Source organism: Notamacropus eugenii, chromosome 6, assembly GCF_028372415.1.
Source record: "Notamacropus eugenii isolate mMacEug1 chromosome 6, mMacEug1.pri_v2, whole genome shotgun sequence".
Lineage (NCBI taxonomy): Eukaryota > Metazoa > Chordata > Mammalia > Diprotodontia > Macropodidae > Notamacropus > Notamacropus eugenii.
Genome location: NC_092877.1, coordinates 209,158,659 through 209,183,761, shown reverse-complemented (window position 1 = coordinate 209,183,761; position 25,103 = coordinate 209,158,659). Strand labels below are relative to the sequence as shown.

At 35.9% G+C, this 25,103-nt stretch overlaps 1 protein-coding gene across 5 annotated transcripts in view; it reads right to left on the bottom strand.

Moving 5' to 3' along the window:
* The window catches only part of TUBGCP3 (tubulin gamma complex component 3), a 146,982-nt gene that overhangs the window by 8,131 nt on the left and 113,748 nt on the right, over window positions 1-25,103 (bottom strand). For all 5 annotated transcript variants that reach the window (XM_072621944.1, XM_072621948.1, XM_072621946.1 and 2 more), the window contains 3 exons: window positions 11,081-11,169; window positions 10,770-10,901; window positions 1,092-1,232 (listed from right to left, as the gene is read on the bottom strand). In XM_072621944.1, the coding sequence (XP_072478045.1) occupies window positions 1,092-1,232; window positions 10,770-10,901; window positions 11,081-11,169 (362 nt within the window). The remainder of the gene's footprint in view (window positions 1-1,091; window positions 1,233-10,769; window positions 10,902-11,080; window positions 11,170-25,103) is intronic.

Genomic DNA, 25,103 nt, shown 5'->3' with positions numbered 1-25,103 from the left:
TGGAAGATGTCTGTTCTTTACCAGAACCTAAGCTGCATGATTTCCTAATCCAAGAGAAGAAGTGACAGTGAGAAAAGCCAAATATCAATGAGGTTTTTATCCCCATTTTATACATGAGGAATCTGAAACTCAAGGAAATTATATAACTTTCCCAGGATCGCACAGCTAGTCAGTAAGTGTTAGAGTTAGGACTCCAAAATTACTGGTCTTACCACTGGCACCGTATTCTCCCACACTGTCCACATAAATAACCACCTAATAATTCTGATAGCATCCCTAGCTTGTTAAACAATTTCTTGGATACGACACCAGTGTCCAGATCATTTTCTGTGTCCCATGGTTATGTAAAGTATACTGAACAAGTCTAGTTGTACTATTTACACAAATCTATTTCATCTGAATGAGTTTTACAGGGAACCATCAACTCAGACACAATGGACATTATCATCACACCAAATAGAATCAAATATGACAGGGATTTTGACAGACAGCCAAACTTGCTTCATAGTATTTAGAATCCAGACTGATCAAAGGTATCACTTGCAGGGGGAGAAGAGGGAAGATAGTAAGGTCATTGTAATAAGCATAACAACTTTCAATATTATATATACCCTGTACTTTCATATCTGCTATATGGCAAAAATTCAGTTCACTTTATCATGCAGCTTTCTATATTAACAATGTAATTCACTGAGTACAAAATAAAGTTTATGTTATAGCCAGTCCTGAAAGATGAATTGCAAATAGGATGAATTGCAGCTGCTTTGAGTTTGCTTGCCTTTATTTTAATATGACAATGAATTTAATCTTTAAAATCACACTATTTACTAGACATTCAATATGTTGATGTCATATCTAAATATCCTACGACCAAAAATTTTAGCAGAAATATCATCAGATTTATTCATGTTTATGACTATGGCAAAAGCTTTTAGAATGAAGCTCCTATTTTCAAAGTTCATTCATAAAGATTTTTTGGGCATGGAAACTCTCAAAAACTATGAAGGGCTGCAATTTGCATCAGTATAGAGTATCCACACCAATGAAGTCACTAAAGTCCTCAAGAACTGAAGTGTGATTTCAAACCATACCTCAATTTCATTTTGTTTTTTCTTTTCCTCAAATTGCAATCTCCTCTGCAACTCTTCCAAAGCAGCTCTGTATATTGCATCTTGAGCATTCTGAAGTTCAATAATTTGGTCAAATACAGCCCGGAGCTGATTTAAAAGGACCTGGGAAATTAAGAGATTTAAGATTTCATTTTTACAACTTAGCAATATCAACATGTACCCTAGTACTCTTTTTTTATAAATACCAATATCAACAAAAGAAAAAGAAAGAAAAGGCAAATCAATGAATATGCCATTTTAAAAATCCCAGACAATCACCAAAAAACCCCTCTAATAAAATATGAAACATCAATAAAATTGAAAACAAAAAAATTAAGTAGGATTTCTTAAACAAAACACAAAAACAATTAGTTGAGTATTTTAAACAAACATACATCAAATTGTATAAAAATGAAAAAGGAGAATTTCAAACAATTAAGTAAGAAATAAAGGAAAATAACAGAATTTACTCTGTCAAGTTATATGCCAACAAAATGGATAACTTTTAGATGAAATGGATAAATATCTAAAAAAACATAAAATACCCAGACTAACAGAAGAACTAAGTTTAAATAAGCCATTATCAACAAGAAAAATTAAACAAGCCTTAAATGAACTCCTAGAGTTAAACCTCCAAAACCAGATAAATTTACAAGTAAATTCTGTCAACGAAAGAGTAATTAATTCCAATATTATACAAACTATTTGAAAAAAACTAGAAACAGAAACTTGTGATAAAAAGAATATTTTATCAAGTCAGAAAAAAATGAAATCCAAATGTAGGAAGAAAAGGATAAGAAAGTCAAGGGAAATAATAAAAAAGGTAGGAAAGAAGGAGGGCTAGCAGTACTAGATCTCAAACTATATTACAAAACAGTAATCATGAAGATGGCAGAGTAGAAAGACACACATACACTAGCTCCGAAACAACAGCCCATAAAATATCTGTAAAAAAGAACTCCCAACAAATTCTGGAGCAGCAGAAGCCACAGAACAACGGAGCAGATGAGATTTCTGTTCCAGAGAGCCCTGAAAACCTCTCGCAAAAGGTCCATTGCACCCTGGACCCGGAGCCGAGCCCAGCCCTGCCTTGGCCACACAGGACTGAGAGGAGCAGAACTGAGCAGGCTTCAGGGACAGAATCTCCAGCAGCCACGCGGGTGCCTCCACCCACGGGCCCCAAAGGTTGGTGAGAGGGTCTTCTCAGCCTGCCGAGAGAGGAGTGGGGTGCCCCCATAACTCAGACCCCTCGGGAGGCAGCAGCAGAGGCAGGATCAGACCAGGGCTCCCCCAGCAGGCAGGAGCCCAGATCCATCCTTGAAGGTCTCTTCATAAACCCCCTGAGGGAACTGAGTGTGTGAGGTGGCCCTGCCCCCACCTGAGCAGCTGTACTTAATCTCACACTGAATAGCAGCCCTGTCCCCGCCAAAGCCCTGAGGCTGGGAAACAGCATTTGAATCTCAGCCCCCAAGCGCTGGCTGGGAGGACCTGGAGGCAAAGTGGGTGTGAAGAGAATATTCAGAAGTCAAGTCACTGGCTGGGAAAATGCCCAGAAAAGGGAAAAAAAAATAACACTATAGAAGGTTACTTTCTTGGGGAACAGGTATTTCCTCCCTTCCTTTCTGATGAGGAAGAACAAGGCTTACCATCAGGGAAAGACACAGAAGTCAAGGCTTCTGTATCCCAGCCCACTCAATCGGCTCAGGCCATGGAAGAGCTCAAAAAGGATTTTGAAAATCAAGTTAGAGTGGTGGAGGAAAAACTGGGAAAAGAAATGAGAGACATGCAAGTCAAGCATGAAAAGCAGGTCAACACCCTGCTAAAGGAGACCCCAAAAAAATGCTGAAGAAAATAACACCTTGAAAAATAGGCTAACTCAACTGGCAAAAGAGGTTCAAAAAGCCAATGAGGAGAAGAATGCTATCAAAAGCAGAATTAGCCAAATGGAAAAGGAGGTTCAAAAGCTCACTGAAGAAAATAGTTCTTTCAAAATTAGAATGGAACAGATGGAGGCTAATGACTTTATGAGAAACCAAGAAATCACAAAACAGAACCAAAAGAATGAAAAAATGGAAGATAATGTGAAATATCTCATTGGAAAAACAACTAACCTGGAGAATAGATCCAGGAGAGACAATTTAAAAATTATGGGCCTACCTGAAAGCCATGATCAAAAAAAGAGCCTAGCCATCATCTTTCATGAAATTATCAAGGAAAACTGCCCTGAGATTCTAGAACCAGAGGGCAAAATAAGTATTCAAGGAATCCACAGATCACCACCTGAAAGAGATCCAAAAAGAGAAACTCCTAGGAACATTGTGGCCAAATTCCAGAGTTCCCAGGTCAAGGAGAAAATGTTGCAAGCAGCTAGAAAGAAACAATTCAAGTATTGGGGAAATACAATCAGGATAACACAAGATCTAGCAGCTTCTACATTAAGGGATCGAAGGGCGTGGAATATCATATTCCAGAAGTCAAAGGAACTAGGACTAAAACCAGAATCACCTACCCAGCAAAACTGACTATAATACTTCAGGGGAAAAAATGGTCTTTCAATTAAATTGAGGACTTTCAAGCATTCTTGATGAAAAGACCAGAGCTGAAAAGAAAATTTGACTTTCAAACACAAGAATGAAGAGAAGCGTGAAAAGGTAAACAGCAAAGAGAAGTCATAAGGGACTTGCAAAAGTTGAACTGTTTACATTCCTACATGGAAAGGCAATATTTGTAATTTCTGAAACTTTTCAGTATCTGGGTACTGGGTGGGATTACACACACACACACGCACATGCACATGCACACACATACACACATAGAGACAGAGTGCACAGAGTGAATTGAAGAGGATGGGATCGTATCTTAAAAAAATGAAATTAAGCAGTGAGAGAGAAATATATTGGGAGGAGAAAGGGAGAAATGGAATGGGGCAAATTATCTCTCATAAAAGAGGCAAGCAAAAGACTTTTTACTGGAGGGAAAAAGAGGGGAGGTGAGAGAAAAACATGAAGTTTACTCTCATCACATTCCACTAAAGAAGGAATAAAATGCACACTCATTTTGGTATGAAAACCTATCTTACAATACAGGAAAGTGGGGGAGAAGGGGATAAGCAGGGTGGGGGGGATGATGGAAGGGAGGGCATGGGGAGGAGGGAGCAATTTGAGGTCAACACTCCTGGGGAGGGACAGGATCAAAAGAGAGAATAGAAGTAATTGGGGGCAGGATAGGATGGAGGGAAATATAGTTAGTCTTATACAACACAACTATTATGGAAGTCATTTGCAAAACTACACAGATATGGCCTATTGAATTGCTTTCCTTCCAAAGGGAAGGGGTGGGGAGGGAGGGAGGAAGAGAAGTTGGAACTCAAAGTTTTAGGAACTGTCAAGTACTGTTCTTGCTACTAGGACACAAGAAATACAGGTAAAGGGGTATAGAAAGTTATTTGGCCCTACAGGACAAAAGAGAAGATGGAGACAAGGGCAGAGAGGGATGACAGAAGAGAGGGCAGATTGGTGATAGGGGCAATTAGAATGCTCCGTGTTTTGGGGTGGGGGGAGGGGACAAAAGGGGAGAAAATTTGGAACCCAAAATTTTGTGAAAATGAATGTTAAAAGTTAAATAAAAAAATTAAAAAAATAAAAAATAAAAAAAAAACAGTAATCATCAAAATGATTTGGTAGTGGTTAAAAAATGGAGATGTCAATTAGTGTAACATATTAGGTATATAATATTCAGAAGTAAATAACCCTAGTAGCTTAGCATCTGATTAACCCAAAGTGTTCAGATACTGGGATAAGGACTTGCTTTTTGACAAAAATTACTAGGAAAACTGGAAAGCAGTGTAGTAGAAATCATGTATAGATTCATGATGTGTCAAGTTAAGCTCTATATAGGATTTCATCTTTTACGTCTATCATGTATCTCAGAAAATTTGAAAAGCAAGGGAAAAAATATCTTTCACAGCTACGAATGAGAGAAGAGCCCATTCAAAAATTTAAAAGTTTTTTTATACAAATAAAACCAAGCAGAAGAAAACAAGTAACAGGGAAAATATCTTTGCATCAAGTCACTTATCCAACATAAAAAATAAGGTCTCTTATCCGAGATATACAAAGAACTGATTCAAATCATAAGGAAAAGACCCATTCCCCATTAGATAAATGATTAAATCATACGAACAGGCAGTTTCCAAAGAAAAAAATTCAAGCTATTAACAACTATTGAAAAATTCCCCAAATCCATAATGATTAAAAAAATGCAAATAAAAACTCTGAGGTTTCACCTTATACCCATTATATTAGCAAAGATAACTAAAAGTAAAAATGACAGTTATTGGAGAGGCTGTGAAAAACGGGCACTGTTAGTGGAACTGTGAAATGGTACACACAGTTATTCTGGGAAGCACTTTGGAACAATGCTCCAATAGTCACTAAACTATGCTTACCTTTTTCTCCGATGATATGACTAGGTTTAAACTCCAAAGAAATTGAAGAGGAAAAGGACACATATACGCAAAAATATTTATAGAAGCTCATTTTGCAGTGGCAAAAACTGTAAACTACAGGGATGCCCATCAATTAAGGAAGAGTTAAGCAAACTCTCACATACTTATGTAATGGAATATTACTGCACTACAAGTAATGACAAAATGGATGGTTGTAGAGAAACTTGGGAAAACCCAAACGAAATGATGCAGAGTGATGTCAACAGAACCAGAAGTAAAAAGTATAACACTATAAAGAAAAACAACTTTGAAAGCTTTAACTCTGATCAACTCCTGATACTGAAGTACGCTACGCCCCTCCTGACACTGTGACGTGATGGAGCGAAGGCGTAAAACACAGAAAACACATTCTGAACATGGACAATGAAGAACGCATTTATTACAAAGGCGATGCTCTTCTTTTTGCCGTGGGTACCAACACTAGCTGCATCACTCACCCCAAGGAGTGCAATGGGAGAAAGAGGACAAGTGTAGGTGAGCAGAAAAAAAAGAATAAAGCGTCAGTGAAGCAACCTGTTTTTTTAAGAAATGCAGAGAGGAAGAAAAATGCATGAGGAAGAAAAGAATCACAAATATGACACTTTGTAATTACGTATTTCACAAGAAAAGAAGGTACACGTGTAAGTCACAGTTCATGGACAATCTTTTTTCTATCCTACTATGTATATGAAAATGATTTTATTTGGTGTTTGTTAAGTTTAGAATCTTTAAAATTATAATATACCAAGAAATGTAACATTACTCAGCTATAAGCAAGAAGAAATGATTACTTTTTTGTAGTTAGAAAAGCATGAACTCATATGAAGTACGCAGAGCCACAAAAACAACAAACACACTGACTACAACAGTGTAAACCAAAAGCACCAAAATAAAACAGTGAAAATGAAATGCTATGAAATCCTGATGGACGAGCTTGGTGCCAAAGAAGAGCCATGAGAAGGTACCATTTCCCATTATCGCAGAGGTGTGAGAATATGGGTTTGGAACACTACATATACTAACTTTTTTTCAACGTGTCTAGGCTCTCAGACATCTACAGCTTGACACCTGAAGGGAAATGTTCTTAAATTCATACAAAGCCATTAGCAAATAAGAAGTGTTTTCGTGTTTACAGAGCTTAGATGTTTTTGGTATGCACACTTCTTTGGTACCATATAATCCTCATACCCAAAATGCCCACAATTGCTTTAAAGGTACAAGAATAAATAAGTCTCATGTACAATTCTATTATCATTTAAAAGTACTACGTTAGTCCTGTAGACATGTGGTATCTCCTGTTTGTAAGAGATTCTAATCTTAAGGGATGAGTATTCGTTTTATGAGTATTTCATCTAAGAATGTAGGCTTAAAAGCTATTCAATTTTGAACAGTAGGATATTACTATTTCACTTAAAAGACAGAAAAGTATTATTAGTTATCATTTTACTAAAAACTCCCCACCAAAGACCTATTGCTACTGTGGCACAGAGATGATCCTAAGATCTCAAATTGATGCCAGAATACCTCAGAAACATAGCAAAGACCTGATGGCATATGACTGATAAATGAAAGTTAGTGATACATCTATGTGGGTGTTATGCTGTGGGTTGCAGAAGAAGGTCATATGGACTGGATCAGTTAGTTACAGGTCAACAGTATGGGTTAGGGAGGGGTACTAGTCCATTCAGATTTGCAACAAACACTATCTTCCACTTATACAACCCATACTTTTTCACCAACAGCTACAGGAGAAGCTAACATAATTGGCAAAGCCTGTGATCTTTCACAATCTCTGCTTAGGATCATGGGATATAGGGTTGTGATTAACCTCTGAGATCATTACTTAACATACCTCTTTTATTAAGAACAAAACTACAGCCCAGATAGGAATACAGGCTATATATAAGAACAGAAGTAAAATAGCATTATATATCAAGAATACACACTATATGAAAGTCCACTAATGAAAGTGGGGAGACATACTGGAGAGCATTAGGCTAAGAATCAACAAAAGAAAAAAGGAAGGCATACTGTGTTGGTGGTATATTACAAAGCACCAGGAGAAAAGTAATAAAGTGAGGATTTCCTAAGCAGATGAAAATGTAGGTTTGGAGATAGGTTACTCTGGTGATGGGACTTCAACTATCCGACATTTTTTCTCAAATACAGTCAAGACAGCTGACAAATTCATGACTTGTCTTAATGCTAATTTTATCTTTCAGGAGGCAGAGAGGGAGCAACAAGGTAAAATGCTATCATGTGCTTGATTTTGATCAAACAGAAATGACTGAAGTGACCACTCCTTTTATGTCAGATGATCAGGGACAAGATGTACAAGACAGTCTGACTCATTTCCTCTTAGCACCTTTGTAAGAAAGGATACTTAGGATTCCATAGGCTGAGATTCTCTAGAGGAATGTGGCTCAAGATGGATAAGATGCTCTTAAAAATGAAATTCTGACAAAGTGAAGATATATTTTAATAAGGGGGAAGAAAAGGAGGAAATGCTGAAATGTGGCAACACAGGAGCCTCACTGACCAACTCCAACTTTCAAATTACATGCATGGAATACAAACAGGTACATGAGTATCAGTTCAGAAGAGTGATATTACAATTCGATCAGGAAGGGTGAAGCACAAGATGAGCTGAGATTTCTGATGAATATCTATGGCAACCAAAGGAGCTCTTTAACAAAATGTTAGGGGTAAGAAAAAGATCAAAGTAGGACTAAAATCAATGAAGGATTTGGGGGGGGGGGAGGATGCACAGGGGGCAGGGAACAGGAAGAATCTAATGGATACCAAAAAGATATTGAACTATTTTCTTCCATTTTTTCATCAAGTAAGCAGCAATTATTAAAGTCTTACTATGTACTAATCTCTGTGATAGACACTCTATCCAAAAGAATGATCTTCACACTGGAACGGGAATACTACCCAAGACAGTAGGATATACTACATGGGTACTAAGCAGCCCCCAATGACTTCAAGTCACTGGACTCAGAAGAACTATATTTCAAGTTACTGAAATGTGCTGAGGTTAATGCTATTGCTGAGTCACTATGATCTTTAAAAAACATGAAAAAAAAGAGGTTTTGAAGAACTGTGGATGGACAAATAATATTCCTATTTTCAAAAAAGGGAATAAATTAGATTCTTCAAAATGGATGATAGTAACACTGACCTCATTCCCTGACAAAACTGTAGAAAGTATGTTTGTGATCATTTTGAAAGAGAACAAACACCTCATTCATCTTGAGCCACATCTTGAGAATACTTTGAAAGTAATCACTATAGGCTGAGGCAGATAAAACAAAAATAACTTATGCTAGGATAATTTCATTATATTTTTTTAAATAAAATTACTATAGTAGATCAGGAAAATGCAGTAGAGTATAGTTGGAGTTCAGCACACATTCTCATGACATCTTTTTGAACAAGATGGAAAGATGTCAGTCAAGATGCCTCAAAAATTCTAAAATTTCTGTGCATTCATATTCTATCTAGAGATAATCTAGTAATCTAGTATAGTATAGTATCCTAAGAGATTCAAAATCAACTCGGGACTATCATTTTTTAGTCATGAATTTAACTGCTCCACTGATTTTTGCTGTACTTCTATGAAGGAAGACATTGAGTTATAGAATCTCATTGCAAAATGGCCTTAGTTTTCAATTAATAAATAAATATATGTGGCCAAAATACTGCATTCTCTAAATCATGCTAGATAACTGTACTATATCTTAGAGAATCTAGGTAAGATGAGCAACCTAGAAGGAAAGCAGATTAGCAAAGCATGAGACACAGTGACTAAAATAATGTAAACCAAAAGAAAAAGAAGGTAAGGGAGAAAAGGAGGGGAAAAGGGATAGAGAAATGGAGAAGGAAGGAAGGGAGGAAGGAAGGGAGGAAGGAAGGAAGGAAGGAAGGAAGGAAGGAAGGAAGGAAGGAAGGAAGGAAGGAAGGAAGGAAGGAAGGAAGGAAGGAAGGGAGGGAGAAGAAGGACTGGAATGAACAAGCCCAGCCCCAAAGAACAGATAAGGAAATATAACTCTCTTTTCTTTGCAAAAGTAGGGTATTTTTGTTGGTGGAATAAAGCAATGATATGTTGGGTATTGCTGAAATATTTTTCTTTTTTTCTTACAAGGGATGGCTCCCTGGGAAGAAGCAGACATTTGTAAATGAAGAAAACATATAAAATAACTGAAAAAAATGTAAGAGACCTGGTAAAAAAAAGTTTTACAGTATGCTTTTCTTTTTGCATGTGTGTGCTTTGTTATCTTAGATTATCTTCCTTCTACCATGATGCCTCTTCTTAGTGAAGAGATGTCACTGTGCAAAGTCTGGCAAGTCCCATGCCAGACATGAAAAGGTTTCAAGGACAGGCCTACTGATAGACTATATCATTACAGAAACCTAGGTAAGTTTAGAGAAGCTTTAGGGGGATGAACTGTTTAGTCACAGCAATTCACGAATACTGTCAATAAGGCACAGAGGGATTTCCAATCAGTTTCAGTGGAGAAAGTAATCACTCTGACATAATCACAGATATTCAGGGCAGATATCTTACCCAAATTCTATACTTCTAACTTCCATATTAAAAATGCTGACAATGAGAGAAGATGGGAGAAAGTAGGTAAAGCAGTCATCAAAAGAATAAAAATGCGATCTGAAAATAATCATGGAAATAGAGTTCTAGATGTACTCAGATGAGTCTTCTCAATTCTGATACAGTTAACATCTTGTTTTGTTCTAGTATTGTTATTATAAGTTGTTTTGTGCTAGTGTTGCCCTTCCTAACTCAAAACTATCTTTGAGGATTAATCGGTCCATCAAAGAAACTAAACTTAAAACATCCTTTTTCTATTTGGAACAATATAATAGCATATTATTATTACACTTAGGAGATGAATAGGTATTATTATTCTTTACCATTTTAATATCTATTTCAGACATTTTAGAGCATATTCTTCCTGTTTTATACCATTGTTCCACTGCTGTTCAGTAACAGTGCAGCCTGAACATCAAACTTGAGTAAAAATGTTTTTATTATTATTAATGGAGCTGCACAGAAGTGATTCGTACAATTTTTTACGTGGTACAAATCAAGGAAATAAAGCATCATCCACATCTCTTTTTTTTTTTATCTGAAATATTAGATTAGAAAGCCTTACTCTGGAGTCACCGTCCAGCAGACACCTAGAGATGATAGTGTCCAGGAACACCTCGTGAGCTGCGATGATGTGATCCAAATCTTGAGCCTGCTGGACTTTATTCCAAAGTTCATCCCATGAACATTCAAGTACCTTGGGGGTGGGGAGGAGGAAAGCAATCAGAATGGGTTTGAGGTGTGCACTCTCTAGCCCTTTGAATCAGACAAAATAACACTTTTTTTTTTTTAGAAACGTGTCAGGCATAACTAACACAACACCTTACTTGCTTAAACCAAAAAAAAAAAAAAAAAAGGGGGATGGTTAAATTGTACCTCGAATGTAATGTAATACTGCATTTGATGAATAAAATGGACCATTTCTGATGCCAGAATGTGACACTGATGCAGCACCCCAGAGAACTCTGTAAAAGAAGCCAAAGAATTTATATGTTAAACACCAAACTCAGGTGCACTTAAAACCAGCCCTCCGATGTCCTTCTCCCTTATGTGTCAAGGAATCACAAGCTATGATGCTACCCTGCTCTAAAAAGGAAAAGACCTCTCTGTCATCAATTTGTGTGCAATATAAGCTAAACAATGGCTTGACCATCTAATCAGGAAGAATCATACGATCCCTCAGGACCACAAGTGTTGTTTTGCAAGTTTAAAAGTAAGTGAAACAAAATTGTACATAATGTTTAGCTATTAAAATCTTATACCAATAACCTCCAATTCCTTGAACAAACACTGCCTCTACTTCATAGGTTCTTTACAATAAGTATACCTACTGTGCATGAAACATTTACTATTCCCCTAGCTATTTGGAGATAAAAATGACATTTCTTCAAGGAACTGAAAAATGACCTTACCATCTGAGAGAAATATGAACCTTTGAAACAGGTTAAGGATGAGTTCAGAGTCTGCTTTTATTCTTTATACGATTATAAAACCATCAAAAGGTTTGAAGGTCACCACTGAGCAGCAGTTCTTTGCTCACCACTGTTAATTTCTGGTACAAAGACCATAACAGCATATTATGTTACACTAAAGTATGTGATGGATCAAATCAAAGATAAACCCACTATAGTAATGATAACAAGAAAATGGGTCAAATTTGACATTTTTTAAAATCTACCTGCCCAATTCCTTTTTTTGTTAGCTATTCAAGTAATCAAATAATATATACTTATATTTTTGATAAAGTTAAGTGTTTAAGAAATCACTGTCCTATTATTTCCTCCAACATTACTACAAAACCTATTTTAAAGCCAAAAATAAGTTTAAAGGAATTGATCTATCAGTTGTGATTCTGGTTTAACAGGTATAATAAATTTTAATACTTAAATTTCAGTTTGACTTCTTAATAGTCACATTCATATACAATTAAAGTATGAACATATATTAAACATATTTGTATTTGTTGATATATTCTATTTTAAACCAGCTTTCTGAAGGAAGTGATTAAGTATCCTTACAGAGATTCTGGTGTGCTGATAGTCTGAGCTTTGTGTGTAGTCAATAAAAGAGACATGGTCGTCACTGCATACCCTACATTTATAATCTCTGACAGATAAACAGGGAGACATGGGTATAAAGTATATATTCAGAACTCTATAAATATTCAACATACACAAAAATGGAATAACAAGACTATATACATGTTCTTTGTACAAAATACAAATTGGTATTTATAATCTGCATGTTTAGCAAAACAAAAAAGGGGCAAGAAGGAAGGGGAAATCACTTGGCTTCCAGTTGATTAGGCTTCACAGAAAAATGTAGAATTGTTGAAGATCCTTAAAAGACAGAAAGAGGTTGATGATATAGGGAAGAAAGTTATTTAATTCAAATATAAGTAGGTATGTAAATATCTAGTTAGATAAAGGTATAGTCTAGAATTATACTGTAGACTATACTGGTTATTTTCAAGAGGATTTGTTTTTTAAGGGCTTCATAGAATCACAAAATGTCAGAGAAAGAGGGCATATTAGAGATCACCAAACTAATACTCTCCTTTTCCTAGGTTAGGGAAAATTGAAACATTAAGAGGCAAAGATCAGTAGCAAAGGCAGACCAGAGCCTGGTCTTCTTCCTTCTAGGTCAGAGCTTTTTCACTACTACAACTGACTCCCTTACTAAACCCAGAGGTGAAACACTATGTACTGGCAATTACAAACATTTTAGAAAGTAATTATTTGAGGAGAAAGATGCTAATTCCAGTATTTAATACTCAAATCTTTTTCATATCTTAACCCATAACACAGAGTCCACTATCCTCTTATAGGTATGCCACATGTTGCCCCAAGCTGTGTCAGTTAGCAAATTACACTATTGATGCATTACAACCAAAACCAACTCATGAATTTATATAAGCTCACTATAATACAACTGAGCTAACTGTCCATTTTCAACACTTAAAACACCGTTCCTATAAAACTAATTATCTTCTGCAATCCTCATAATATCATTCTAAATCACACCTTGTTTCCATGGGAATTAATTACCTATAGCTTCCATTCAAATCAATTTCACAAGTACTAATACCCAGTGTCTTACCATGGTCAAGACAATATGCTAATGTCAAAGGTAAGAAGACAAAAATGAAAAAGGGTCTGCCCTCAAGGAATTTATACTCTATTAGGGGTGAATGTAACAGATATATGAGAGAGGAGACAATTTAAAGCAAATGAGAGAAAGCTTCCCAAAGAAGTTGTCACATGGGCTTTAAATCCCACCCAGTTATCCAGCTGAATTATCTTGCTGTCACGTTGTTGCACCCTCTGAACCAGCAAACTTCCAGAGACCATGCCCAAGAAGAGGCAATTCGCTCAGTTTGGTAACGCCTACCTTGGGGTTAAACGTCCTGACTGGTTAGTGAGTGTAAATTTACATGGGCCACTATAACTAGATGGTATCTGACCAGGTCATGCTTGAAATCCTGGCACACACACCAGCCATCTTGTGGCCACTCTACGGGCCAGTGCATACCTGCCCTGCTTTTTCACTTCTTGCTCCGAGAACTATAATCAAAGCAATGTTACCATAAAAATACTACATTTGAAAGACAACGTCCATCAACTGCCCTATGGATTCACTCTTCTTCCCTATAACTTCCCAAACCAAAGTGTGCTTCCCTAAACCTCCACTGTAATATAACCTCCTCAAGGGCACAGGAATTAGCTCACTTCTGCACTTTCATCCCTAGTGTTTAGCAAAGGACTTGATACAGAGTCAATACTTTTCATCCATCCATTCATTCCCTGAAGAAAGTTAAGGATTCTGGGAAGTAAAGGGAAAAAATTATAAGCATGGAGGGCAGCCTTGGCAAAAACATAAGGACGTTTATATTATTGTCATAGTATTATTCTCTTAAGGACATTAACAAATGAAAATCATCTATCACTTTTCTACTCACTTTATATTTCACTATTTAATGGAATTTTGCCAAGAGGAAAAAAGTTTAGTATTAACTAAGAAAATGGTGTTGTAGAACCGAACTATGGGTAAGAAATGCAACAATTAGAGTCCACAGCCCTGAAGAGACCACTAGCTTCTCTCTAAGGTCGATGCTGCATTCAAGTAAATAAAAATGCCAGTGTGAAACCAACCTTGCTATTGCCTGTACTTTTTGGAGGAAGAGGTCTGCACCTGCTATTTCACCTGTACGAGGACCTTCCATTATGGAAATTCTCTCCACCAATGCAGATCACATCAGCTACTCACCTATAGTTTAAAATCTGCACTGATATTTTCAGTTACTAGCCCATCATCACAAAGCTCATGTCAGAGGAAACCCAGGTTTCCTGACTCTAAAGTTGCTCTTTATCCAGGTGGTCCAGTCAACTAATATTAGCTTATATTTATACAGTCATACAGTGTTTACAAAGTTTTCACATTTATCACTTGATCCTCACAACTCTATTAGGTTTGGAAAGTCAAAGGATTTTTATTCTTGTTTCATAGATGAGGAAACAGAAAGGCAAAGAAATTAAGGGACTTGCCCATTGTTGCATAGTTAATAAATTAGCAGAGATTCAAAATGGAATACAAACCTAAGTCTCATTACAAGTCCCAATGCTTTTTCTACTCTACCATAAGGCATCCCCAGGAGAAAGCCAACACAAACTGAACATGACTATGGCACAGGAGGATCATTAGGTCGGTCAGTCAGATCTCCCTGTGTTGTTCCCTGTGTACTTGTGTTCCCTCTCTTGTGAGTTTGCCTACCCAGGAAGTAGAGGAAGGAGGCAAAGAAAGCACCCAAAGGACATGACTGAAAGATCAAAAGGTCAGTGAAGGATGTAGTACGATCACATCTTTGGAGCTGTTCCTTCTCTCTCAGTACATGTTGCTTTATGACGATATTGGTTGCTAACATGTAATGTTGGCAAACAAAGATTTCATCATTCACCTCCTACTAGAACATTTATATCAAAATGTTAAATAAGTACATTTCTAGCACTGAAGCTCCTCTGGGGAACCATATTTTTAATGCTTCTCCATCCAGAAAATGTGTTTATCTCTAAGTAGATTTCTATCCATGACAAAATATTTTCCATAATTCCATGGTAACTCATATTTTAGGGATTTTTGCTTCTGCTATAGCCAATAATTTTTAGGTTCTCTTTTGGAGCAATTCTAATGAATAAAACTCAAAATCACAAACTCTTTTTCTGAACTGGAGATAGATACACATTTCAAAAATTTCATCTCTAAGGTTCTTCAAGTAAGGTGCCTTTTCTTTCCTACTTCTATGAAGAACTAGATACTCTATCTAAAAAGTAAAAATGGACCCTGGTAGGTCACAATTACTGTTCTATGGACACATCAATCTGCCACCAGTCACTCTGAGTTGCTTATACTCATTCTTTTAGCTAAAAGTGTTTTTAAGAGAAAAATCAACACGTACAATAGCATACAACCCATAAGGCTATTTTAAATGTTCCATAAGATAAAAGGATTGTAGATTTAGGTGCAACAATTCATGAATTCATGCCATTTAACTATTCTAATGATCCTCCTTTTCAAAAGCTATAATAGCCAATGTTAATTCAGCAATATGTTATGTCTCCTTTGAAACCATTTCAAAATGTCAAGTACTAATAATACATTTTCTAGAAACATGCCACTTCTTGGGGCTAAAACCTGTTCTCAATTAAGAATACAAGGAACATCTCCAAAGTAAAGTATCTAATACTGATAAACTTAAGAGCTAATATGTGCATGTATTAGCAAGAACAAAAAAATAAATCTGACAAAATGTTATCTCAAAGTACTGACATGACACTTTTTTCCTACATAAAATTCAGTGAACACTTTCACCAATGTAAGAAGTGAGGTAAAAACTACAAATAGTCTACATATAGAGTTCATAGTTTAATGGACTGCCACGTAGCAATTCCTAGGAAAAAACATCCATTTTCATAACTTCTCTTGATCCTCTTCAGAAAGAACCCCTCCAAAAAAAGTTTTAAGCTTATATTTAACATGCTAGTTTATTTTATAAAGAAAAGATCCAAATATAGACAAATCATGGCCTCTCTGGGACTCAGTATTGATAAAATTATGTGATTTTAATAAATTAGCTCTAAATGTTCCTTTGTTCTCTCTAGTTCTAATTTCTACCAAAAAGCTACCTAATGATATTTGGAAACAATTATTTTAGCATCAGAAGTGCAAAACAAATGATGCAACCAACAAATAACTATGCCTTATATGATACTAAGTTAGCATGAACTTGTAGATTTGATTCTACGTGGAAAAATGAAAAAAAGTGAGCTGTTTCTTCTCTGGTTTATTTGGTTGTCAAGAGACAGATAGTAATACTCATTTGTAGTTCTCTCCTGCCCTCTAGGGGCTGCTTAAAGAACTTCAAATTTATAACTTTTTAAACATTTCAGTCAATATGTCCTAGGTCACATTTTCATTGCTGATATAAAATCGTTCTCAAACATCATTTTATTTTATTTTGATCCACAATGCTTTTAAAATAAAGCATAAAGCAAATGCAGGCCAATCTATTAGCAGATACAAAGAAGCAAAGGTTTATTTTTAATATTTTTATACTATGAATTTTTTTTAATTAATCAAGGACCATTCTTATTTCCTTTCAAGCTTCATCCATTATTACAGACTACATGTGGACAGAGTGTGGAAGTTGAAGGGAAACAATAACTATCCCAGAATTACTTATTGATGGTGCATGAAGGTAGATTGAATTTAATGAATATTCATAGTATCTACTATGTGCATACACTATGAGATCAGTTTAAGTCATGTAGCTTTAAAATTCCAAGAAAAAGATCTTCATTCCAGAAACTTCTTTTATGATTATTTTCCTTGACTCTAACTTAAACTATTTCAAAAATGCACTTTAAGGATATTACTGAGGACAAAACAAAAAAGGTTAAAATGGAGAAATATTTCCTAAATTAAATCACCTTTCCAACACAATAAAAGTTCATTAACTTCAATTTCATTAGTTCAGAGTGTGTCAATTGCACAACTTTTGTATTATATGAAGAAATATTCTACTAGGTAAATTAATAATAAAAGAAGTTTCCTAGGATCAGGTTTAATTTATTTAACAAAACAAACTGTTTTCAAACGTTTTAGCAAAAGCTTAAACAAATGGATATACCTAGTTATAAATGAGTAATCCTATTTATTAAAATATATTTAGCAGAACTTGTAGATGGAAATACTATTAGTACTTGTATATTAGTACTTACAGTATATATATATGTACATATACATATATATATAAAATAAAACTTTGAAATATCCTGAGTCAAGCTTTTCACTAATTCAGAATGTTTTTTCCCCTCCACCAGTACAAAATAATCACAGGTTTTATTAAGTTCCTCATTTGTATTCACTTCTCAAGGGAATTATAAGATGATCAAGGTATTGAGATAATTTTTAGATTTTACTCTTCAACTCTCTAAATCATTTTTACAGCCCTCCTCTGAAAAATGTGTAACTTCTATTGAACTTGTTCAGTATAGAAAAAAAGAATAAAGCAGCAAAAGTCAAAAGCAGGGAGGTAAAACTATTTTTACAATTGTCAAGTGCTAATAGGAAAACAAATTAGTCAAGAATCATAAACACAAAAAAATTTAATCTAGATAATTCTCTTAGGAAAATAGAAAACATTCAATTTACCTGCTTTTTAAATTAAAAAGAATTTGACACTTCATTTTTTCATTATTGCCAGGACTAGAGAAAGAAGAAATTAAAGAAGGTAGAAAGAGTAGGAACAGGATTAAAACAAAGAAGAAACAGTAATGAGCAAAGGGAAATGAAAAAGCTGTAATTAAAAAAATACACACACATTCAGACAGAAGGAAAAAGAGAAGAAAGGATTTTTAAAAAGTAGGACAAAGGAAAAGAGTGGCATACAATAGGTCATCAGTATGAGTTATAGAGGTCACAGACTGGTTTATTAGGAATGTGAACTTCAGAGTTATCAGTTTCCTACTATTCATTAATGGAATGAGATTTCAATTCTATTTAAAAATTATTAAGTGACTACTATGTGTAGGAACTAACCCATCAGAGGAAGGGGTCTCTGACAGGGAAAGAGTCAGGAAGCTACAGCAGTGTGGTGGACCAAGTCTGGAGATCAGAAACGGAGTCAGGAGAGGAATGAGACATTAGAGGATAATAAATCCAGAACTAGAAAGCCTGCAGACACCACCCAGTCCAACCTCTTCATTTTACAGGCAAGGAAATTGAGGGAACAGGGCAGCTAAGTGAACTAAATCACGCTGGTAATAAGTATCAGATGTAGAAATTGAAAACATGTCTTTTGACTCCAGAGAGAGTATCCCTTCCATTATGTCCCAGTGCACCAGAGACTTCCACAGCCATTATTACCATGAAGACTCAATAAAATCAAGCAAGGACCAGATCAGTGAGTCAACAGCCTTTATCAAAATGGTAATGAAATTCTTTTCTTCTAATGGCCTTTTCTCAATTTTCACCTTTGCTGGGTGCTCTACAATATTTTATACTGTTGATAATGTACTTCTTCTGGGTACCTGCTACAAGTTCCTTCCCAGTTTCCCTGGTGGATCTTCATCTGTAAAAGCTTTCTAACGAAGGATGATTCACAGGTCCTCTCTGTGAACTCGTTAGCTCTCAATGGTACAAATATCATCACTGCTCTGATTCTCAGATCTGTGTGTCCACCCCAGTCTCAATACTATGCTTTCTCACATCTCCAGCTGTGTGACTGTACATTTCAGACTGAATATCCATTAAGAATCTCAAACTCAGCATGTTCAAAACTCATCTTTTCCTCAAAACCTGAGTGTCTTTTTTTATCTTCTCAGTCCCCTAGATTTGCTACATTTCTCCTCTCCTAGCCTTTATACTGGTTGCCCCTCATGCTTAGAATGCTTTCCTACCTCACTTCTGCATCTTAGAATGTGCAGTTTCTTTAAAAAAAAAAACAACCTCTAATTATCTAAATGTCAGTCTCTGCAGGAGGTCGATCCTGGCCCCCCAGTTTCTAGTACTTCCCGTCTCAGGTCACCTTCCACCTGCTCTGTATTCATGTAATATTACTTAAATACACACTGCTTCCCATATTGGAGGGTAAGCTACACAAGGGCAAGGACTGTCTTTTTTCTTTGAATCTCCAGAATTTAACAAAATATCTAACACCTAATAAGCATTTAATAAATGCTCATTGACTGACTGACTAATTAAGATATTTGGGGCTTGATGTCTCATTTCTTTTTTTTCAAATGCCACTAATATTGGCATGAAATTAGAGAAGGGGGAAAGGAATAAGCATTTATTAAAGGCCTACCCCATACCAGTCACTGTGCTCAGTTCTTTACAAATATTATCTTATTTGATATTCACAATAATCCTACAAGGTAGGTACTATTATTACCCTCTTTGTACAACTGAGGAAACTGAGACATACACAGGTTATATGACTTGTCCAGGGTCATACGGCTAGCAAGTATCTGAGGTCGTATTTGAACTCAGGTCTTGCTGGCTCCAGACTCAGTACTCTATCCACTAGACCACATCACCAATCTGTCTCTAAATGGAGAAACAGAATAGAAAAAAGTTTAACTCTATATGATTTAATCAATAAAACAAAAAAATGAACTTGACATGCAAATGAAAAAAAACTAGAAAAGCAAAAACAAAATTACAAACAACACCAAAGTAAGAATTCTAAAAATCAAATAAGATTGACAAAATGAAACAAAAAAAGGTCATTGAAAGCTAAATGAAATTAGATGTTTTATAGAACAATATAATTGATAAAAATTAACTAGTCTGATTAAACTTGAGAGTAGAAAATCAAACTGGTCTTATAACAATGAAAAAGAATTCTTAACAATCAAAGATAAAGTATAAAATAATCAGAAACTATTTTACCCAATTATAGGCTAACATAATTGATAACTTAGATGAAATGAATGCTTACAAAAATATAAAATATTTGGACTAACAGAGCTATATTATTTAAATAACAATATCAGAAAGGGGAATTGAATAAGTCCACAAGTTAAATTATACATGAACTCCCAAAGAATGGGACAAAAAACCCACAGGACCAAAATGGATTACAAAAATAACTTTTATCAAACATACAAATAAACTAAATATTACATACTGTTTGCAAAAACAGAAAAAGAGCCCCTTCCAACTCTTTCTGTGATACAAACAGAATCTTGTTACATAAAAACCAGACAAAGATAAACCGGAGAAAGAAAACTATAGAACAACATCCTCAATGAACATTAATATTGAAAAGAATTAAAATGTTAACAAGTAGACTAGATCATATAATGTAGGGTTAACTTAATATCCATGAACTATAAATATGGTAGAGCATATTAATAACAAAAATAACTACATGATCAACATGATCACTAGATGTTGAAAAAACTTGACAAACTCCAACATATGTTTCCATTAAAAAAAAAGAAAAAAAAGACAAAAAAGACATAGAATAAGTGAGCTTTTCCTCAATATAGTAAGTAGTATCTAAGGAAAAGCAACAGCCTTCATTGTATGCGAAGGAAAAAAGCCAAAGATCTTTCCAATAAGATTAGGGTAAAGCAACGACATCTACTGTCACTATTTGATGTAGTGTTAGAAACACCAGCTACCACATAAGACAAGAAAAAGAAATTAAGAGAATAAAATTAGAGAAGAAGAAAGAAAACAATCACTTTTTGTAGGTGATATGGCACTCTATCTAGAGAATTCTAAAAGGTCAAATTTAAAAAAATGAGAAATCCAAATTAAAGCAAATCTGAGGTTTTACTTCACATACATAAGACTGGCAAAGATGACAAAATATGAAAATGTCAATTATTATAGAGGCTGTGCGAGGGCAAAAAAGGCGCATTAATTCACTATTGGTGGAACTAAGAAAATATCCAGGCATTCTGGAAAGCAATTTGGAACCATGCCAAAGAAGTTAGCATGTTCTATGAAACTGTGCATATCCTTTAAAAACCCTTCAATAATTACTAGTAGGTCAATATACCAAACAGATCTAAGAAAGAAAAAATATCTATGCTTATAAAAATATTTATAGTAGTATTTTTTTTAGTGGTAAGGGTATCAGCAAAGAACTGAAAACTAAGTGGGGAGGTACCCATCTACTATGGAATCAATTTAAAATTTATGGTATATAAATATAATATCATTGCAATGTAAAAAATAAAGTAATGGACCATTTCAGAGAAACCTATAGGATAACTTGTATGAACTTAAGGAGAGGAAAGTAGGCAAAATCAGCGGAACAAATTTATATAATAACATCATAAAAACAACTTGGAAAGGTTTGAAAACTATGATCAATACAATGACCAACCATAATTCCAGGGTACTATTAACAAATCATGCTACTCACATCTTGCAGAATAAGATATACATTTTTAAATACAGACAATGTGAGAATTTTTTTCATTTGATGTATTTATTGCAGGGGCTTTGTTTTTCTTTCTTTTTATTTTATGTTTTTATTTTCCTCATGGAAAAGTTCAGGGGAGGGAGAGAGGGTTGAATTAAGGAGTGATTCAAATTTTAAAAAAAAAAACAAAAACTTGTAAAGTATGTTCCTTGAATGTCCATAGCTTAAAGCTCTATAACTAAATTTTTATTATGGTCTGCCATGTAAGATAGGTGTAATGGTAATTTAAATGGGAAGATCTTTCCCATCCATTATTAGGCTCATGGAACCTGCCTGGGTCACATGGAATTCTGAGTCATACAAGCTTGTGGTGGGAGGAGCTAGCTGAATAGGTGGAGCAAGAAGTGAGTTACAACAGTCAGAGTTGAGAAAGAGAGAGAAGAAAGCAACTAGCCTGAGTGGGAGAGCTTGTTTGGGATTTGTTTAAGGGAGCTGGCTTGTGGGGAGCCTAACAGGGGGAAGGCTTGGGGCTGGTGTTGCCCCCTGCATTGTTACTGTGTATAGATTTCCTTGTTACTATGATGGATTTGGCTTTCTGGTGTTTGAATAAATGCTTTGCTTCTGTATTCCATGTGCAGAGTCTTCTATTTTGCTATTCAGAACGCTGCTGGCACATTCATAGCCACCACAGGTGCGGTGAATATCTTAGGTGACATCCTTTTTATGATGAACATAAGACTTTACATGTTTATATTTAAGATGACATTGCCACAGATAATGGTGACCAAAAACAGAATATTCCTTTAAATTCTACTTATGAAAGAAACAATTCACACAAAAAAGTCAAAATGCCATCATTTCTTTGTTCTTGTACGCATGTTTTCTGGAATTCTGTATACTGTCTTAAATACATGTCTGTTTGTGCCCAGTGATTTAGTCTTAAGGTTACCTTCTTAATCTTACAGTATCACAGGAAAGAGGCTGTCAAAACATTACTTCTCCAAGTCATTTCCCACTACAGTTCAAACTATACAGACACTCCACTCTGCATCTGCTGCTCTGCCTGGTTTCAACTCCAGGGAACAAGATGTCCATCCCAGGGCATCCCTCCTGACTCACCAGCAGGCTGTTAACTCAAGTTCTGACTGAAATCATCTTCCTGAGCCTCCTCTTCCCTCTTACTAGAAGGCTGGAGGGTGAGATATCAAATTCCTCTCAACACTTTTCTTTGTAAATTGTAGAAAATGGGGGGAGGAGCCAAGATGGTGGAGTAGAAAGATACACATATTCTAACTCCGAACCCACAGCCCATAAAATACCTGTAAAGAAGAACTCCCAACAAATTCTGGAGCAGCAGAAGCCACAGAGCAATGGAGTGGAGGAGATTTCTGTTTCAGAGAGACCTGAAAAACTGACCCAAAAGGTCCGTCGCGCACGGGACCAAGCAGAGCCCAGCCCTGCCTTGGCTGCGCAGCACCGAGAGGAGCAGATCCAAGCAGGCTTCAGGGACGGAATCTCCAGTCCCTCCACCTACAGGTGCCGAAGGTCGGTGAGACAGTCTCTTTAGAAGGGAGTGGGGTGTCCCCCATAACTCAGGCCCCCTCGGGAGGCAGCAGGGGAGGCAGCAGCGGACTGGGGCTCCCAAAGCAGGCAAGAGCCCAGATCCATTGTTGAAGATCTCCACATAAACCCCCTGAGGGAACTGAGTGTGTGAGGTGGCCCTGCCTCCACCTGAGCACCTGAACTTAATCTCACACTGAATAGCAGCCCTGCCCCCTCTGAAAGCCCTGGGGCTGGGAAGCAGCATTTGAATCTCAGCCCCTAAGCGCTGGCTGGGAGGATCTGGAGGCAAGGTGGGTGTGAAGAGAATATTCAGAAGTCAAGTCACTGGCTGGGAAAATGCCCAGAAAAGGGAAAAAAAATAAGACCATAGAAGGTTACTTTCTTGGTGAACAGATATCTCCTCCCTTCCTTTCTGATGAGGAAGAACAATGCTTACCATCAGGGAAAGACATAGAAATCAAGGCTTCTGTATCCCAAACATCTAAAATTCAGTGGGCTCAGGCCATGGAAGGGCTCAAAAAGGATTTTGAAAATCAAGTTAGAGAAGTGGAGGAAAAACTGGGAAGAGTAATGAGAGAGATGCAAGAAAAGCATGAGTAGCAGGTCAACACCTTGCTAAAGGAGACCCAAAAAAATGCTGAAGAAAATAACACCTTGAAAAATAGGCTAACTCAATTGGCAAAAGAGATTCAAAAAGCCAGTGAGGAGAAGAATGCTTTCAAAAGCAGAATTAGCCAAATGGAAAAGGAAGTTCAAAAGCTCACAGAAGAAAATAGTTCTTTCAAAATTAGAATGGAACAGATGGAGGCTAATGACTTTATGAGAAACCAAGAAATCACAAAACAAAACCAAAAGAGTAAATTGTAGAAAATGACTTTCAGTTCATTCCACTTTGCCTGATTTCAATGCTAAGAAACAAGGTGCCCCCCATGAAAAATACTTCCTGGTGTCTCCTTCTGCCCCACTTTCCTGCCTCCTTTTGTGTGTTATCTCCCCCTTTAGATTATAAGCTCTCTAAGGGAAGGAACTGTCTTTTATTTTATTAATTGTATCACCAGTACTTAGTACACTGCCTGGCACATAGTAAACATTTAATAAATGTTTAGTGGATTGAATTGAACATATATAGCAAGGTTATCTTTAAATATAATGGAAAATAATACAAGCAAGAAAGTTCATTATAAAGATGCTTACAAGCTAATATCCAGACCACAAAAATTCACTCTTACTGGTTGATGTCCACATAGACTTACAACTGCTATGGAACTCTTATCTTTATAATGCTAAAAATAATACAGAAAAATGAAGCTTTATTCTGAAAACAGAAGACTAATATGACTATAAAATATTTATATAACATAAAACTGATCAAAATCAGAAAACATTAAAGATACCAGTATAGAGAAGGAACAGCAGTTCCTGGGGAAGTTTACTTGTTAAGAACTGGTCTATTCAACAGCATTTCAAAAAAAAAAAAAATGCAATGGAAAGGAACTATGTACAAACTGAAGTAACTTTTAAATGTTCACCTAAAATACAGATAAAAAGCTATTCCTACTCCTGCCAGCCTCTGAGGATCACAAACAACTACACAACATGACATTCTGATAGAATACAAAAGCCGAAGGGCTGCTGAAGGTGGATGGCCCTGTCATATGCTGGAATTTCTAATGTCCATAGCAAAAGAGTAATATGATTGATATATCATTACTATCATTAACATAGCTAAAGTCAGAAAGAAATATGAGCTACCATATTAATTAATCTACCCTCTTAAACCAAGGTGGGGAGGGGAGGATAAAAGAGGAAAACCAGAAAAGATCTTTTGCAAAAAATGAGGTTTGAGCTAAAGTTTAAAAAAAAAAAAGTAACTTTACATAGGCCAAGTTACATAATAAA